Raw genomic sequence first — 19,340 nt, 5'->3', positions numbered from 1 at the left:
CTCTATGCCTCACTCTTTTCTGAGGTTTCCAAGGCAGGGAGCTGCTGGTCTTATCCACCTATGTCCACTCATTTTGAACATGTGATTTTTTTTTTTTCTTTTTGTGAGGGAGATCAGCCCTGAGCTAACATCCATGCCAATCCTCCTCTTTTTGCTGAGGAAGACCGGCCCTGGGCTAACATCCGTGCCCATCTCCCTCCACTTTATATGTGACGCCGCCACAGCATGGCCTGACAAGCAGTGCATCAGTGTGCGCCCGGGATCCGAACTCGGGCCGCCAGCAGCAGAGCGCACGTACTTAACCGCTGTGCCACGGGGCCAGCCCCTAAGATCTACCATTTATAGCATGCCTACTACAGGCTGGGGACTCTACTAGGACCATTAACTACATGACTGCTACTCCTCACACCCATCTCTTTATGAAGTCATCCACTGGTTCAACAAATATGCATTCAGCCCCTAGGAAGCCCTGCTCGAGAACATAAGGGGAGGGGGTAAAGCAGACACAGCCCCCACCCTGCATGCAGCTTATAGTCTCGCACAGAGAGCAGACATGAAAAGGTCAAATTAGACGATCGAGGAAAATGCTCGAGGTGCCAGAAGAGCTGCTGGAAAGCAACTAAGCCGCACTGGCGGGTACAGGAGTGAGGTGGAGGCTGCCCCATGCAGAGGACGAGCATGTGGGCAGGGCCATCCCTGCAGGTTCTGAGGGCCCCCAGGCTTCATCCCCAGAGCAATGGAGCACCACTGGAAGGTCTCGAGCCAGGGGGTGCCGTGATCATGTGCAGGTTTTAAGACACTTACTATTTAAGACACAGTACGCTATTCACAATAGCCAAAAGGCGGAAACAACCCAAATGTCCATCAACTGGGGAATGGATAAACAAAATGTGGTCAAGTCATACAATGGAATATTACTCAGACATAAGAAGGAATGAGGTAGTGACACATGCTACAACTGTGACGAGCCTTGAAACATTATGCTCAGTGAAAGAAGGGAGTCACAGAAGACCACAGATTGTATGATTCCGTTCACACGAAAGCCCAGAACAGGCAACTCTATAGGGACAGAGAGTAGATTGGTAGTTGCTTAGGGCTTGGGGAGGGGGGACAAGTAACAGCCAGATTCTTTTTGAAGAGATAAAAATGTTCTAAAATTGATGGTGGTGATGGTTGCAAATATCTGTGAATATACGAAAAACCATCTAATTGTACACTTTAAATGGGTGAATTATATGATATGTGAATTATATCTCAATAAAGCTAATTTTTTTTAAAGTGGATGCAGTGAGGGGGGTACTGCAATCTTCCAGCTAAGAGATGACGGTGGAAGGGAACAGAGTGGTAGAAGGATGGGGAAGAGGAGCTCTGGGAACAGGCTCAGATAAAACCATGGGCCCGGGAGACTTTGCTGTGCGAGGGGGAGTCAGGGGTCAAGGCCACACAGGTGGCAGTGGTGAAGTCAGGCCTGGGCCCCTGCTGTCTCAGTCCCCTGCTCTCTCCCTCAGAACATGAAACGTGGAGCTTCAGTTTTCTCTTTAACATGTAACGATGCTGTTTTAAGAATGAGATCTCAAACTCTAGGTCAGGAAGATTAAAATTCACCCTCCTGTACGAGAGCAGACTTGGAAATAATGCTCAGAAAATGGAACATCCTTTTACTAAAGGACCACGAACAACTGCAGAGCTTTCGGAATAAATCCACCCCATTTCTAGAAGTAACTGGTGGAGATTTCCAAGGTGGAATCCCTCTGGTGTCCAACATGGCTAGTGAATCACGGTGAAGACATGATTCAGCGCCCGGGTGCATGCCACATACATAATATCTTTCAAGAAGACATATTTTTATTGCCGCACTTGAGGACAGCTCCTCGGAATCCCGAGTTCATCAAATCGATGGGTCAAGCAGTGCTCAAGGCCCCAAGCTCACCTCTGGGGTCTCTCTCTATCAGCCACACCAGCAGGGACCGCAGTTCACACAGAAGGGTCTTCTCACTCTATGGTGAATCTGAACTTGTGTGAACTTCAGGTCTGGGGATGTCCACTACACACAGCATCTAGATGTTGTGCTAAGAACTCCAAAGAGGGAGGAAAAAAAACCCACTATATATGATGGGTCTGTTATTTACACAGAACTGCTTGTTGCTTGACAATTTAGATAAAAATGTTACTTCCTCTCTGCATGTGCTGCAAATTCACGGCATAAAGCCACTGGAGCAACTAATGGAGTCTTCACACATCATATCTCGTTAAAGACGCAGAGTCTGTGCCCCGCTGGAATCACAACCCAGCAGCCAGGCGAGGCCACACCTGGGGATGCAGCCCGGCCACTCCAGGCTGGCCACAACTCACCTCTGACCACCTCCCCCACACCTCCTTTTTTTTTTTTTTTTAAGGAAAAATATGAACTCCGTTTTCAAACAGCCAGGTCCTATGGAAGCTGGTTTCCCGTCTATCCCCTAGTCCACCAACGGTAGGAGAAACACTGGGGAGTTCTACAGAATTTGTCTCTCTCTACTTGTGATCAACAATCTATTTACTTATAGGAGTCCTCGATAAACATCTTTAAACGCCTGCCCATGTTTCCAGAAGTAACTGAAAAAATTCCAGTGCCAAGGGCATGAATGGGAAACTGATGGCTGGGCACCAAAAGATATTACTCGGCTGCTCCTGTATTTCTAACAGACGTGGATAATGGGGTCATCCATTCATTTTACTATCCAGTTCATCATCCACATGTGCACTTTCAATTGAAACTTAACCTTTATGTCCCATATTCCAAGTGGGAGCGGCACAAAAGCACACATCTCCGGAGGTGGAGATGGTATGAGTTTCTCCCCGAGCATATCTATAAATGAACACCACCTTTAATTTTATGTTGAGTTAAGAACAAACTCTGAAATACTGGCTTTTTCATACCTGCTCCCACATTTCAGCTTCTCCTGGGCAGGTTCTGGGGTGACCAAGCAGAGCCCCACGGCTCCTCTTCAAGACCCTGGGTGCAGCCCAGAATCACCTCCAAGAGCTTGCTCATCGACCTTTCCCCGGCAAGCTGCCAATCACCACCAAACTCTCCCAAGGAGAGAGAGACGAGTAAATGTTAAGTCTACCCAACTCATTTCATAGGTGACCTCTGAAAGATTTCACCGCCGAGCTTGGGAGAGACAAGGCAGCTTTATTAGCATGCTGCACACAGCCTCAGCCCCTCCACTCCCTCTTTTATGAGCCCTTGTTACATAAAATGCCACAAAGGGAAAAGGAAAAACAACACACTTCCAGTTACAAACACAAGTTCTGATGGCCAGGCCAAACCCTGGCTGCTTACCAGATGTTATTTTTAGTCATTTAAAAGAAACATTTTTAAAAGGCCGGAGAACAAAAGTTTTCGCTGTTTTCTTTCTTTTTAAACACACACTCACACACACACAAAAAGATGCAGGTACCTTCCATTCGCAAGCATCCTTCCCCGAGTTCAAATTTAAAGGCAAAGGCAGCCTGAAGTCGGACAGCTCCTTCGCGGAGCTGGACCGCAGCCTTCAAACAGGATTTTCAAATGTTTCTCAGCCTCATCTAAATTCCAGCCTGACAGATAATAAATAGCTACTCATTTACTATCATCATAAAAATTTAAATAGCCTTGAAATAGTTGCTACAATACAGAAGAAATGATGAAACCTAAGGTCCGGAAAGCCACTACAAACAGCGAAACTATTGCTTCGTGGAAGCACACATAAAGAGACAGTGTTGCAATAAAAGCCGCTGGATTATTGGATTTGCTCTCTCTCTTTTAAATCTTCTACTCCGAGCATAAGAGGCAACAACTTGCCGTTTTACCCAGTGAAAAAAGGGCTTAGTAACCCTCAGCTATCACACTGTACCAGATTTGGTGGTGGGTTTTTTTTTTTTTAAAGAAAGTATCTGATTTGATTCTACGCAGTGATTAAACACCTTTGTGCTCAGCGGAGAAGGGTCTTCCAACCCCTCCCCCTCCAAAAATGGCATCAAAGCAATCAAAATGGTAATGCCGGGCCTGGTCCCCTCCCCCCGCGAACTCCCCGACTTCGCCGGGGCCGCGCGCCGGGCCCCCCTCCGGCGGGAATGGAAGCTTCCACCCCTGGACGGGGGCGCGCCGGGCCCCCCTCCGGCGGGAATGGAAGCTTCCACCCCTGGACGGGGGCGCGCCGGGCCCCCCTCCGGTGGGAATGGAAGCTTCCACCCCTGGACGGGGGGCGCGCGGCCTGGGAGGGGGGCCGCGACACCGCCAGAGACGGGTGAACGCGTGTCCAGGCAGGCGCCCCCGGCCAGGCGCGGACCCGCGGGAACAGCCATCTTTCCTTCCGCAACCCCGGCCCCCTCCTCTCCCGCACGCCCCCTCCCACCACTTGTCAACTTTAAAGACTCGACGAGGACACCCGGCCTCCCAGTTCTCCTCTCCAGGGTCGCCGCCATCCCCGCCCATCTCGTCTCCCCCCCTCCGAGAATTCCTCCGTGGAGGGGGCACCGGATCCGGCCGCCCGGCCCGGAGTGGGGGAGGAGGAAGGGGACCTGCTCCGCGGCCGGGGCGGGGCGGGGGCGGGCGCTGTCCAAGTTTGGTGCTCACGGCGGCCGGCATCCGAAGGAAGCGCGATCGACGGCCGGCGGGCCCGCGGGGCGGGCGCGGGGAGGGGAGGGGCCCGCGGGGCGGGCGCGGGGAGGAGGGGCCGCGGGGCGGGCGCGGGAGGAGGAGGGCCGCGGGGCGGGCGCCGGCGCCCCCGCCCGCCTCGGAGCCCCGAGAGCGCCATTGGCTGCGCCGCTCAAAGTTCTGGGCTGGGGGCGGCGCGGGAGAGGGGCGGGAGTGCGGGGAGGGGGCGGGGAGGGGCGGGAGTGCGTGTGCGGGAGGGGGCGGGGAGGGCGGGAGTGCGTGTGCCGGGAAGGGGGCAGGAGTGCGTGTGCGGGGAGGGGCGAGGGAGGGGCGGGGAGGGGCGGAGTGCGTGTACGGGGAAGGGGCGGGGGAGGGGCGGGGGAGGGGCGGGAGTGCGTGTGCGGGGAAGGGGGCGGAGGAGGGGCGGGGAGGGGCGGGAGTGCAGGAGGGGGGGAGGGCGGGAGTGCGTGTGCGGGGAGGGGCGGGGGAGGGAGGGGCGGGGAGGGGCAGGAGTGCGTGTGCGGGGAGGGGCGGGGGAGGGGCGGGGAGGGCGGAGTGCGTGTGCGGGGAAGGGGGCGGAGGGGCGGGGGAGAGGGGCGGGGGCGCGCGGCCGGCCGCGCTCCGGCGGCGGCATCTGTTCGTGGTGCTGAAACCCTGAGCGCTGAGCTCAGCGCAACTAAGTCACAATGGACAACTTTTCCTCCCCGAGGGGCCCGGAAGGGGGTCGGCGGCCGGGCCCCCCACCGCGAGGAGCCTCCGGTGTGTCCCAATCGACACCTGACGCGCGGAGATCAAAGTTGGGGCAGAACTGGGGGGTCCTGGGGGCGCCCTTCTTTTGTTCCCGGGAGCTGGCGTCAGGTTCCAAGAATAAAAAGTGATGCTGGAGAAGTGGAGGGGAGGGGCGAGCCCAGAGGAACGATTCTTTAAATAAGATTTGCAGTGGAACCCAGACACCGCTTCCAAGGAGTTTGGTGTCCAGGCCCGAATTACCGCCACCCTCTATCTACCCCCACCCTCACACGGGCGTGAAGGGGGGGACATGGAGCCGGGAGAAATTTCCACATTCCAAAAACATGTCCACCAACTCACAATGGACGCCGGGCTGCTCGCCGCCTTTTAAGTGCAGCCTCTCTCCTTCGACCACCGCCGGAGCCGCGCTCTCCCCGCTCGGCCTCCGAGCACCCGGCTCTTTCTTTCCAGAAAAGGAGGGGCGGGTAACTTGGAGGCTGGAGACAGACTCCTTTGGGCGTCTGAGCGTGCGGCGCCGAGGCCGGCACTTTTTAGGGTGCTGCCCAAGTGCCCGGCGACCCTCCTCCCGCAGCGCGGGGTGGGGGACAGCTCCAGCTCGCTTACTTGTTTGTCGCCGAGCGCGGCGATCCGCGGCTGCCTCTCGTGGAGCCGCTTCTTGAGGTCGCCGTCCTGCGGAAACACGGAGGAGCGGGCTCAGGCCGGCGGCCCCGGGGGCTCCAGTGCGCCGGGCAGCCCGCGGGCCGCAGCCCCCCGCCCGCAGCGCGCCCCAAGTTCCCGGCCGGGGTGCGTGTGCGAGTGAGTGTGTGCCGGGGGAGGGGGGAGGAACAAAGAGCCAAGTAAACACGGCGAGTCCGTGTCGAGCAAAGCTCATAAATATTCAAGTCGCGTCCTAATCTCCCCAACACACACACGCGCACGCCGCAATACCGCTCGGGCTCCGGCCGCCGCGCCGCCGCTCGCCCGAGCAACCATCGCCAAAACTACTTTTGCAAACTGTGCAGGATTGCACGGGGGCCGGAGGGGGTCGGCGCACACACTCACACGCACACCCCGGGGCAGGCTCACGAAGGGGTCCCCTCCCGGCACCCTCAGCCCTGCAGACCCTGCGTCGAGAATGAGAAGACGCCGGGCTCTGGTCCCACGGGCCCCCGACCCCCACACTGTGCAGGATTGCAGGAGAGGGGGGCGGAGGGGGAGCGCAGAGGCGGTCCGTGCGTGTGCACAGTCCTCCCACCCCGAGGCAGGCTCGAGGAGGGCCCCCTCCGGACACCTCCAGCCATGCAGATCCTGCGACGAGGACGAGGACGCCGGGCTCGGGTCCCTGGAGCCCCCACCGCCTACCTGGTGGCGCGCGAGTTCCACGGCGAGCGCCTCGGGCCGGCTCTGCAGCTCCATCCCGGGAACTTGGGCAGCACTTTTCGCTCACTTTGGCCCCGGCTCCCGGGAAGTTGCGCGGCTCCGCGGGGGCGGGAGCGGGCGGGCGCGCACCGGGTCTCCGGGCCGGGGGGACGCGAGCCCCCTCCCCCACGGCCGAAAGGGAGGGGGGTCTGGCGAGGGGGAAGAAAGGAGGCCGGGCGCCGCGGCCGCCCAACTCCTCAGGCTGCCCGGCAAGTTGCGCCGGGTCCCCGGGCTGCCGGCGCGGCCCGGCGCATGGCCCCCCGGCGCCGGGAGCCCCGCGCAGCCCCGCGCGCGCCCGCCCGCCGGCAGGGACTATATTTCCTCCGGCGCGCGCGCCTGGATCTCGCTGGGCCTCGGCAAAGTTGTGCCTCGGCACGATGGTAATTCGGCAGTGCCCGGATGGAGCGGGCCCCGCCCCCGCCCCGCGCGCGCGTGCGCACTGCCGCCGCGCCGCGGCCCGGCGCCCCGAGCGGAGAACAAAAGCGGCCGCGCGGAGGGGCGCCAACTCGCCGGCCCGCCGCTTGGGGCGGCCAGCCCGGGGCCGCTCGGGCCGGGCGCTCCTCCTCCCTCCGCCCCCTCCCCAGCCAAAGCGGGGCGCCCGGCCTAAGTCTCGGGTGATAAATACTTTCCGGTGGAGGGAAAAATGTCCATTTTTTCATCTCTTTTCTGCTCTGGCTCTCGCTGCTCCCTCTCTTCCCCTTCTCCCTCTCCCTCTCCCACTTTATTTAAATTGCCTGCATCCCCTCCTGCCTCCCTGTGCCCTAGCGCTGCGACTTGGGAGATGAAATGAGTCCTGTCTCCAGATTCCTCACCGCCTGATGGCCACCGTGTTGTTTCAACAGTGTGAAAACCGATCTCTTGACTGTTCCTTTAATGATTTTTTTTTTTACATTCACAATTAAACTCTCAACAGATGTCACTGGACTTTTTAAGACAGTTGTTAAAAATTGTAAACGTGCCCGGTCAATGTGACATAAAACAATTATAACTACAGCTGCGGAGATCGCATTTCAAAATTCCCAGCCAGGAGGTTAATGTCTCCGAGTGGATATTACCGAAGTGGAGTCACCATCCTCGTCAATTAAGGTCGGAATGCTTTCTGCTCCAGTAGCGTTGGTAAAGTGCTGGTATGTTTGAAAGATGCTGGAGAGAAACGGTGCGATCTTATTTCGAAGTAAACGTTTAAACTGATAAGTCATTATAACTTCATCTTCCTCCACAGCACAAAAATTACCCAGGCACACACAATCGGCAAAGGCCCCTTTCAACACGTGCCAACATGCCACACATTACTTCTGTTGTCAGCAGAAGTTGTTGGCATTTTCTTTTCAGGTGAGGACTCCAATGTTGTTCTGGCCTCTATTAGGGCATTTGCCACAGTGACTTAGATGTTTGTCTGTGGGGACCCCTCAAACACCGGGGGCTCTCATCCCTGACCCCAGCACCCAGACTTTAGGAAGCACTCAGCAAGGGATCGCTGGTTAATTTGTGAGCTTTGTTATCAGAGTAAAACTAACACATGTTCTAAGTGGTCATGATCAGTTTGGTCTAGCACAAACCAGGAGGAAGCAGGGCTCACCAAATGCAAAACTGAAGGGTGATTCTGGGTGCCCTGAGGAGACTCTGGCTCCTTCCACTCCGGCTTCAGCCCAACTCAGGATGGTGTCCCCCGTACTTAGTGCTTTGCTGGCCTGGACACCAGTCTGGTAAAGTGGACTGCCCAGGGGACCAGTGTTTGGAGAGCCAGAGAGAGAGAGCATGCAAGAGGATTCCTACTGTAATCTCTGTAAATGTCACTGGCTTTTTGGTAAAAATTCATAATAATTTCCTTGGCCATGTATATAATTAAATCAACAGAGAGGATATTCGGGTCGTCCATGACTCACACAGACTCAGGCAGAGGCTGGCTGGAGGAGAGCGGCTCACACTGTAGAGATGTTACAGTGTTGTCTGCAAGTTTCTGTAATTAATTCGGGTTACAGTCGTGATCATCTACATGCCCCTCTATTGCTTTCACAGCCACCTAATTCCTGAGCAAGCAACAAACGCCAGGGGCTGGGGTGCCCTCTGACGATGGGGGAACCGGGTATGTGGAGGAAAACCGAGCTGTAGCTCTTGTAAGCAGATGCTCGGGGAGCCCGGTGCTGCTGCCGCCCATGTACTTTCCTCTGAGCGCATCCTGCACTCCAGCTGCCCTCCTGTGGCCCGTGCTGTGGCCTCCATCTGGAATGCCCTTTCTCTCGTAACTCACGTTTTTAAAATCCTCTTCATCCTCCAAGATTCACTTCAAATGCCACCTTTTCTGGGAAGCTTCCTCTAATTTCCTCGTGTAAATTCCTTACTCCTCCCCTGGAGACTTGCCACACCACGCAGAGCTTACTTCGCATGGGGGCATTCTGTCCCATAATAAAGGTAACTTTTCCTCCCCACGGGAGCCTGAGCTGACTCTGAGCCTGGCCTCTGGGCAGAGCACGGTATATGTATGCGGAAGGAAGGCACGGTGTACCCAGGGCCAAGTAGGTGCTTAGAGGATGAATAAGTGAGTGAGGGGGTGAATGAATGAATGAATGCTAAAAGAGAAATACATTCCATTTTTGGAAAGGGGGGGCTATTAATAATGGCCCTAGCAATGAGCAGTGCCTACAGTTCATTCCAGCATCCACATTTCTCTTCCCCTGCATTGTGGTCAGGTGGACAGGGGCCCTGGATTGAAGCTTGAATGTCTGGGTTTGAGACTTGGGTCCACCCCTTAACAGCCTCGTGACCTTGGGCGAGTTACTCCACGTCTCCTAGCCTCCCTTTCTTCAGATGTAAAATGGGAATTATCCAACCAACTACAATTACCCCCAGACCCACTCAGCTCCTCCAGGCCCCAGACATTGGCTACTTGCTCAGTGGAGAGCCCCAGTCGCAGTCCCTCACTGGCCTAACAGGCCCCGAGGTGCGGGCCATCCTTCAGTATGGCTGCCGGAGGGGGCGCTGCAGGGCTCTAGCACCCGTCCAACCCTGTGGACCCACAGGGACCCCGGCTGTTCCCCGCTCTTCTGGTTTCTGAGTGAAGCTTTGTGGCCGGCCAAGGGGTTGAGTAACACAACTCAGAATTCCGGGGGAGTTAGGTAGGGCTTCATCCAATGAACTTGGACCAACTAGAAACAGGATTCCGGAAGGAGCCAGCAAATCAATATCGCTCCCTTCCTTGGCTGGATGGAATGCTCTGTAACACAGCCCACATACCCCGCAAACAGCAGTGGACAGCCCGGTAATCCGTCACCTTGATGTCGCTTTCCTTCTGGCCCTGTCCCCTCACTCCTGCGCCCTAGGACTGCACCTCAAAAAGAGACTTCACGCTTTAATTTGCCTTTGTTTTCGAAGGACCCCCTGGCTAAGAAGGGGAATAGCAATAGCTATCATGCCACAGGGTTCTGGTGAGGATGAATGAGTCATGCCTACGAAAGCCCTAGTGCGCTGGAAAGAACCAAAAAGAGCAGCGAATATTCTCAGACTCAAGAATCGGTCTTCGGTTCCTCCCCCATGTGAAAGGTTCCTACAAAAGGCCAAGATGAATCTTGAAAAAGGACTTCAAAAGAAGCTCAGTAAGCATTCAGTATGCACCTGTGGTGTACAAGGCCCTACACCAGTTGCTATGTGACTCACATCCAGTCAGAAGGGTCCCAGGCCCTGGGACACCAAGGTGTAGTGGGGGCTCTGGCAGAGAAAGTACAGACATGAGGAACTATAATTCGGGGGGGCCTGCATTAAAAACAGAACAGAGTGAGAGCAATGGGAGAACAGGAGAGGAAAGTTCATTTTGGGAGGGGTGGTCCGAGAGGGGCTTGTCAAGAAATCATTTGAACAGAGCTTTGAAAAGGTAATAACGCCCTTGGTTCCGGGTTTTACCATTCACAAGGCATTCTCCATATCTGTGATCTCACTGACCCTCGCCAGAGTCCCAGGAGGGAGGTCGGTGCCCCCATTTTACAGTTTGGAGGACCGAGGCTCAGGACACTAGCTTGACTTGGCGTGGATGCACAGACTGAGGTGGAGGAGACCTGGGCAGGTGTTTAGGCTCTTCTACTTTTGGAAGTTGGCTGAAGGATGGATTGGTTTCCAAAGACAGGGAAGGATATTCTGGCTAAGGAAGTGGCATAAGCCAACGTCCTGAGGCAGGCTGCCTCAGGGGACCTGCAGTGGGTCACTGTGGAGAGAAGTAGGACAGAAAAGATGGTGGGACCAGACTACATGGTCTAGAATGCCAGGCTGCGGAGTAAAATGCATTATCCGGGGAGAGGGAACCTGCCCAAGGTTTCTGCACAGGTGTGTGCGACATGATCAGGTCTGTGCTCTGAGATGACTGCATGGTGATGGGAAGGATGCAGGGGAAGGTGGGAGTCAGCTGGGAGGTGGAGGCCACGATCCAGGAGAGAGGTGCCCATATCTGGCCTGGAGGAGAAGAGGGGAGGCAGGTGCAGATCCCTGGGGCCAGCACATCCTGAGCACAGAGGAAGTGCAGGGGCTGTGGCAGGAGGGGGCTTGAATGTCTGGTGTGTGGTACACCCATATGAGTGAGCTTTCAGGGAGGGAATAAATTTGACTTTCTGTTAGTGTTACTCTTGTAGGTATATTTATAGCGAGCCTTCCCTCTGCCCTCTGTTGAAGGCATTCTTTATTTTATTTGATCCTATGGAGGTGAGTACAATTGTCCCCACTTTACAGATGAGAATACTGAGGCTCAAAGTGATTCAGTAACTTTCCCAAGCTGCACAGCTATGGGGCATCCACACATGTCAGGGGCCCAGGACAGTCTTGTTTATGCCTGTTGTCCTAGGTAATATTTAATGTGCCTTCTTTTACTCTCCAATGTGTCCCAGCTTGGATGATGAATTATATGGTCAGCCAGTGGTAGGGATGGAGACAGAATTCACCCTCCAGTTTCAAAACTCCAGAGCCTGCTGTCTTGCCAAAACTCTACTTTGTCTTACCCTGGCCATAGACCAAGGGCCCTTTGGTCTAGAGCAGTGGCCGGAGGTTGGGAATGGCACTGTCTGGAGCCGGGGACACTGGTGTAGGGGACTCAGGTTCCACCAGGGTCGAGCCATAGGACCAACTGCAGCATCACAGACTGTCACTCTGCTTCCTGCAAAATGGGTGGCCAGGCCCTGTCCAGTCACTTGCCCACCGGCTCAGAGGCTGCACAGTATATCTGAGAGACATCTGCCAGACACCGACAGGCTCAGGCCTGTAACCCAGTTGCCCCCTGAACATCTCCTTGGATGTCGCTGGGCACCTCAGCTCAACATGCCCTAACCTGAGCTCACCAGCCACACAGGGCAGCAGCGCCATCCATCGGCTCCTGAAATCAATCTCTCCTCTCTCAGGCCCCATATCACATACACTTCATGTAATTAGTTAAAATGAGGTCGTACTGGATCAGAGTGGGTCCTAAATCCAATGTGACTGGCATCCTTATAAGAAGAGGAGAGACACAGACACACACAGCAAGAATGCCGTGCGCTGGCAGAGCAGAGGTTGGAGTCTATAAGTTGAGGAATGCTAAGGATTGTTGGAGCCACCAGAAGCTGGGAGAGAGGCCTGGGAAGATTCTCCAGAGGGAGCCAGCCCTGCCAACATCTCGATTTAGGACTTCTGGCCTCCATACTGTGCAAGAATACACTTCTGTTCTTTTAAGCCCCTAGTCCGTGGTACTTCGTCATGGCAGCCCCAGGAAACCCACACACAGCTCGAGCCCTCCACTGTGATGAGTAGACTGACTCGCAGAGACTGGACTCCTGGTCCCACTGCCCCGCCGCTCTGCAGCCTTGCAGGAGCTTCCCTGACCGTCGCTCCTGTGTCTCCTCAGGAGAAGAGAGCACGATATGTATCGAGCGCCCAGCACGGGGCTGGGAATATTCAGATCCATAGTGGCCCAGAATTTCTCAGGTTTTAGAAAAGCCACAGGATGCGTGTACCAAACATTCCCTGACCTCTCCAGCGGGGTCAGCGCATTACTCAATAATCAAACACCTTGATATTTCCACAGCCGAACGTATGAACACTCACCAGAAGTGGAACGAGAGCCACTGAACAGCCTCGTATCGGTTCGGGTCAGGGTTTGCTGCCAAATGAGTGTGAGCATCAAACTTACGGAGAAAAAACTCAGGACGTTTGGGGCTTTAGAACTGAAGGTAAGGGATCATGCACGTGGTCTGCACGTTTTGAAACGCGTGATTTCCGTCATCAACTCCACCGCACTGGTCCTCTGAGAGTCTAACTGATTCCATCTATGCAGCAGCTCCCAGAGGCCTGGGAGGGTTGGAGTTATTATTGTCCTGCTACAAGTGAGGAAACTGAGGCACAGAAAAGCTAACAGACCCACTCATGGTCACCTGGACGTGACCTGGGGCACCAGGAACTGGAGCTCAGGACATCTGTCCATCCCAGCACAGCCCCTACCCCTGGACCCTGGCTGAGGCACCCAAGGCAGGGCCGCCCATCCCCTCCTGCAGGCACCGGACAGAACTTACTCGCCCGCAGGATTCAGGGCCTCTCCTCTGAGCACAGACACTTAATACTTTTTATTTTCCTGAAAGTGCTGGTATCCCACCAAGCAAAATGGTCTCCAAAAAGGAAGGTCCTCGGTTGAGTGTCTGTCCACTAGAGGCACCCATGTAACTCCTCCCACCTTGCCTTGCGTGGAGAGGAATCTGGCAACTCTGATTGGCTGGAGCCCTGCTCATGTGAGTGTGAGTGACAGCCTGTGACTGGTTCAGAGCGGAAGTCGAAACTTCAGGACCTATCTGGGAGTGTCCTGGGACTATTAAAAAGCTTAAACAACAGAACCTTATTTTCTGGCAAACTGGAGGCTGGAAATCCGAGATCAAGGTGTCGGCAGGGCCCGTTCCTTCTGAGGCTGTGAGGGACAATCTGTTCCAGGCCTCCCTCCTGTCTTCCAGGGGTTTGCTGGCGATCTTGGCCTTCACCCTGGTCTCTGCCTTCATCTTCACAAGGCGTTCTTCCTCTGTGCTGTCTCTGTGTCCACATTTTCCCTTTTATAAGGACACCAGTCATATTGGATTAGGGGCCACCCTAATGACATCTTTTTAACTTGATGACCTTTGTAAAGACCCTATTTCCAAATAAGGTCACAGTCTGAGGAACTGGGGGTTAAGACTCCAACGAATGAATTTGGGGAGATACAAGTCAACCGCAACAGGCTGTCAGGAGCTCTTCTCTCTGAGGGGCCAACTGCCTATTGAGGCTCAGTGGACACTCAGTTTTCATTCGTTCGCTTTCATTCACTCACGGTGTATTTATTAAGCACCGACACCGTGCCAGGCCCCCTCCTGCACCAACACCGTGCCAGTCCCACCAATGGACCTCATTTTTGTTCTGAGTCCCTGTTCCTGATCTGTGTATCTAGCCCTGTGTGTTGTGCCTCGGAGCTATGAACATGCTATAGTTTGGGCTTTTTGCTAATTTGGGGTGGATTCTGCTCCTTTGCCTCCCACCCCACCCCCCACCCTCTCTTCTGAAGCAACACATTTCACCTGATTTATAAATGGAAGAAGATGGATGCTCGTCAGCACACTCTGGAACCCTCCACTGGTCGGAGAAGGAGAGGCGGTGCCCGGGCCTAGAGGAGGCCTTGGCCGGCCCTCACTTGGCCCGCCCCTTGGGGGGTCCTCGGGTGGCACTGCCCCTCTCTGACCTGTAAAGGCCCCTCCTGCACCAACACTCAACGGGAAGCCCTTATACAAGGTCAGGGGAGCTCCGCCTCCTGGGTCCCCCTCGTTTATATCAGCCACACATGAGTTGACTACACTTTTACATTTTTGTTTCAAATACAGTTATCCCCAGAAGTCTCAAAGCTTTTCTTCGCAGAAGTTCACCTTTATCCACAATATCATTTCTAAACTGTATACCTATCGATAGGTCAGCTAAAGAGGAAAAACAAGTCTTCTGGGTTATGGGTTATATATTGACAATCAACTGGAGACCAGATTGTTCTTGCAACCCAAAATCCCTTCAAAGACAAACAAGTCTGCTCTGGAGGCTGAGTGAACGCCCACGGGGCAGGGTAGTGCCCCTTTACAGGATGGGGAAGGTTCTGAGGCTTATGAGATGGAGGTTCTGAGGCTCTGGTCCCAGGCTGAGGCTCCCTGCGTATTTGAAGAGGGAGAGGATGAGGAAAGAAACCAATTCGGATTGGTTACCCATCACCATATGTGCCCACCCCAGGCTAACTAGACTATTTGCCGCATTGTCATTTAGGTACATCCCAGGCCTCCTGCCCACCTGAGAGGCACATGTCATTACCCACTTTTTCTAAAGGAAGCCCAGAGAAGCTAATAACTTGTCCCAGGTCTAGGCCAGTGTGGGCTGGGGTCAGGATTCAAACCCGGGGCCGTCTGATTCCAAACCCAGGACGTCTCCACCACCTCTGGCCACCTCCCCTTCTAGTTGGGTCTCCATCCTGATGTTATTACAGGTTCAGGGTCAAAAAGACTTTTTGGAAATTGCTTTTCTATTCCCCAATACATTTTCTTACCTCCCTTGAAAACAACAGCACAATTTTCAAAGGCAGAATTCCAAACCAGAGAAAGCACATTATTGCGGTGTGGTTGGCATACAAAAAGCTGTACATATATAATGCGTACAACTTGATGAGTTTGGAGATAAGTGCACACCCATGAGACCGTCACCATAATCAAGGCCATGAATTTATCCTTCAACTCCAGAAGTTTCCCCTCGCTTCCTTTATTTTTTGACTTTAATTTTACTTTTTTTAACTTAATTTTTTTGTGGGGTAAGACTACTTAACATAAGATCTATCCTCTTGGCAGAATTTTAAGCATACAATACAGTATTGCTAACTGTAGGTCCTCTGTTGTACAGCAGATCTCCAGTTCTGTCCTTCTGCCTCAGCCCCAGTGAACACTTCTGTTCCCCCACGTGATCAGCCCTAAAATGGGTGAACAGAGATGCAGACTGGGCTGGGGCAGAGGATGAGAACTGGCAAGGTGGCGGCTGGGCAGGAGAGGGGACTAGAACTAGCACTTGTAGAAGACTTTGAAGTGCCAGCACTGACGGGGTATATTACAAATGTTATTTGATTGTCTCTTCGTTATAGCCCTGGGAAATATTCACATTATGCCCCATTGTCAGATGAGGAAACCGAGGTGCACTAATGTGAATTAACCCAAAGTCATCCAGCCTATATACTGAGAGCCCTGTATTTGAACCCGGGTCTGCCGGACCCCAAAATGCCAGCTCTCAATAATTCATGGGGAGGAAGGCAAGAGGAAGGCTCTCCAGGACCCTGCATGGGGAGTGGCAGAGCACCAGCCTCGTGTTGCCTTTCTTCGGGAGGTGTGGCCACTGCGCCGACAGCCTCAGGGAAGCATCCCCCACACCACCTCCCAGCATGATCTTCTCTCAGGAGAAGGCAGGACGGGGAGATGGGTACCTGACCATTCTTGGAGTCAGAAGCTGTGGGTTTGAGGCCCACAGGTGCCCGTGGCTCCTGGCTTCCTCAGACCTCCAGGAGTTTGAGGTTCCTTCCGATAAAAGTGATTGGTGTGGACGTCAAGTGGGAAAACGGCCAGGGAAGGACAGGGGCTCCCCAGGTGCAGCCCTGACCCCTGGAGCCCCACTGTGGGCACCGCAGATTCAGTCCCCAACAGGAGCCGAGCCTCAGCACCACCTGAGAACGTTTCTGTCCCGAGGCGTCTAATATTAGCAGAACCATCCTGGTTAGTACCTGCACACCCACGTTATCATAGATTCTAAGTCAGCTGTTCAGTTCTTTTGAGAATGAGTCAACGTGTGCCACACATATGTAGGATGCCCTTTATATGGAGAAATGAAATTCTTCTGGAACACACCGTGCCATAAGCCCTTACTTCTCTCTCACCTTTACACCTGGCAGACCCGCGGAGCCACAGCGCGGAATTGGTTCTCTGATTTTCTTTCTCACATTTGGTGATGGTTTCACTTCCAGGCTTCTGGCCAACCAGTGATTCTGACCCTAGAACCTTTCTGCGGAGTAATAGTAAAAGTTATTTTTCACGTGTCTGCCCCTGAGCCTGGTTCTTCTCTCTGTGGACAAAGCCAGTGTGCGTCCAGGGGGGTAATTGTTGGGGAATGGAGTGACAAGGAACTGGCTTTTGCTCCCTGGCATCACGGGGTCCTGCTACGTGCAGGGCGTCATGCTGGAGGCTAGGGGGACATTGGTGCTTTCAAGGGGCTCCCAGTCTGATGGGGACAACAGGTTTCAGCCCACCACCTCACCAGTGGCCCAGAATAGATGCTGGCGAGAGGTATAAACAGGGGCTGGGGAGCACCGAGGAGGGGCCCCCATTCTCACTGGCAGGCTTCACACTCCGTCATTTCACTCACCCCTACAAGCACCCTCGGCGGGGGGAGGGTATTATCGTCCCTCCGCTCTGCCTGGGGAAACTGAGGCTTGAGTGGTTAGTAAGTTACTAGCAAGTCGCCTAGGCAGTGGATGTCAGTGGATTTGGATCCTGGAGACGTGGGCTTGAGTCTGGGCTCCGCTGCTTTCGAACTGCAGCCGTGGGAGCCAGGGCGTGTCCAGACAAGGGGCCCAGGGAGCCCTGGTGCGGAGGCCTGAATGCACAGGTGGGTTTGGGCACAGGTGCGTCGGGAGAGGAGGGAGGTGGTGGCTTAGCTTGGATTTAAGCCAGAGCTGACCCTGAGCTAGGGTTCAAGTGAAGGAGTTTAGCTGGGAGGTGATCCCAGGAAGCGCCTGTGGGGTGTGGGAAGTGAGCCGGGGAAGGGAAGGAAGCCCAAGCAAGGTGAATTAAGGAGCAGGTTACCTCGGTGGGCCACAGGGCTCTACCTTGCTGGGAATTCTGGGAAACCATGTGAACCTCACTCCCCCGTTGTCCTGCGCAAGGGGAGAGAGCCAGAGTACTTCTCCCCCGGCTGCCTGCCCATGGTCGGTCCAGGGCTGCTTCCGGGGGACGTTCTCTCTTGTTGATTCAGAGCCCACAGGCCACACCCGCTCCTGAGACTGGAGAGTGACAGGTGACCACAGAAGAAGCTTCAGGGTGCACAGGAGGAAGGTGCGAGGGCAGGAGGGACCGGGCAGGGCAGCAGCTGCCCCAGCGAGAGAGGATTAGAGATTCACCAGGAAGGAGGCAGAGGCCAAAAGCAGTTGGGACGGTTGGCAGGCGATGGGGAGCCATCGATGTCTAAGGTGCTGTGACCGTGTCAGTGTCTGCAGAATCCAGACGTGTGGGGACATGGGGCAGGGTGGCAGGTTAGGATGCTGTCCTGGGAGGATGGTCCACACCAGCACGGATGGAAGAGGCAGGTGGGGTGAGGAGTTGGTTGGGAGTTAGAGCTGAGGCCAACCAGGCGTGAGCACAGGGACAAGAGAGGGCTCCAGAATATTTCTGCCTGTCTGCCCTGTGAGGCAAGTGGGTGGTAATATTGCCAGACACAAATCTGGTTGACGGGCTGGAAGGCAGGTCTGGGAGAGGCTGCGGCCGAGGGAGACGCTGATGGCTGGGGCTCTGGGGGGATCTGGAGCAGGCAGAGGCCAGTCTGGTCTGGAGCGCCTAGGGAAGAGCTCAGTAACCCACAGTTGTCCCCGACGTGCTGCCCGGGATCTGCCCTGGTCTAGGCCTCTCGGGGAGCGGACGATGGGGCTCCCGTGACGTCCCTCTGGGGCTCTGTGCTCATCTTTTCTGAGTGGGGAAAGGATTGGGCGGCCCAGCCCGCTGAGGTCGCAGAGTTTCGGAGCCTGCTCTGTCATCCACTGGCTGAATGACGTGGAATAAGCTACTTGCTCTGAGTCTCCGTCGCTCCACCTATAGTGAGGGTCACCCGTCCAGCAGACAGTCACAGAGCGTGCACCACGTGCCAGTGGGAACACAGCTGAGCAAATGGAGTTCCTTTCTCCTGAGCTGTGGGGTGGGTGCTGGAATAGAGCTGTGCCCAGGGTGCTGTGGGCGGGAGAGAGGCTAGCTCCTCAGGGCTGCTTGCACTGGGTTCAGCTGGATCCCAAAACGCAGACAGCAAACCCGGGAGGCATCTACCTGGCAGAGGTCCTGGCAAGAGAGGGCAACAAGATGGGCCTTGAAGGTTTGGGACAAGGACCTGCCAGTCATCAGCGGTCACTCGGTTGCCACTGGATGGAGGGGCTGCAGCCCCTGACCCTGGAGGCTGGGCTAGTGATCCAAGATGGAGTGACGCAGTGGGACCCGTGGGGGCAGGACGAGTGAAAGTGACACGGGCGGACAGGTGAGGTGGGGGAGCGAGGGAGAGGAGGGCGTCCAGGGCAGTGCCAGGTTCCTGGCCTGGGTGGCCTGATGGTGGAGCGAGATGGGGTGAATAGGGGAGGGGAGGCTGGGGAGATGATGAGCTCTGCCATCCTCCAGGCTTTTTTGGGTGACACTTACTTTGTGAACCACAAAGGGCTAGGTCCCGGTGCCGGGGCAGGCAGAGCAGAACAAGGTTTGTGATCAGCCCTCCTCCCTGTTCCTTCTCCCTGTGTGGGGTTGGATATGCCCCCTAAAATTCACATCCTTCCCAGAACCTCAGAAAG

At 55.1% G+C, this 19,340-nt stretch overlaps 1 protein-coding gene across 1 annotated transcript; it reads right to left on the bottom strand.

Moving 5' to 3' along the window:
• Positions 1–5,246: 5,246 nt before the first annotated feature.
• Positions 5,247–12,109, bottom strand: LOC147913699 (uncharacterized). The gene is made up of 3 exons (XM_087448566.1): positions 12,085–12,109; positions 6,713–7,393; positions 5,247–6,040 (listed from the first exon to the last, which is right to left on the bottom strand). Exons 1-3 carry the CDS (start codon positions 12,107–12,109, stop codon positions 5,637–5,639), a joined length of 1,110 nt encoding a protein of 369 aa, XP_087304692.1. The 3' UTR covers positions 5,247–5,636.
• Between the last annotated feature and the right edge of the window lie 7,231 nt (positions 12,110–19,340).

This window comes from Ceratotherium simum, chromosome 25, assembly GCF_057802395.1.
Source record: "Ceratotherium simum simum isolate JZ-2026a chromosome 25, ASM5780239v1, whole genome shotgun sequence".
NCBI classification, from domain to species: Eukaryota; Metazoa; Chordata; class Mammalia; order Perissodactyla; family Rhinocerotidae; genus Ceratotherium; species Ceratotherium simum.
This window is presented reverse-complemented; position numbering and strand designations above follow the sequence as displayed.

Bases quoted from the DNA above. Each gene is read 5' to 3' on its own strand.
- LOC147913699 (XM_087448566.1), bottom strand. From the start codon at position 12,109: ATGGCGCTGCTGCCCTGTGTGGCTG. The intron at 7,394-12,084 runs GTGAGCTCAGGT...TCCACCGGAAAG, and splicing joins GCTGCTGCCCTGTGTGGCTG to TATTTATCACCCGAGACTTA. The intron at 6,041-6,712 runs GTAGGCGGTGGG...GTGTTTCCGCAG, and splicing joins TGGAACTCGCGCGCCACCAG to GACGGCGACCTCAAGAAGCG.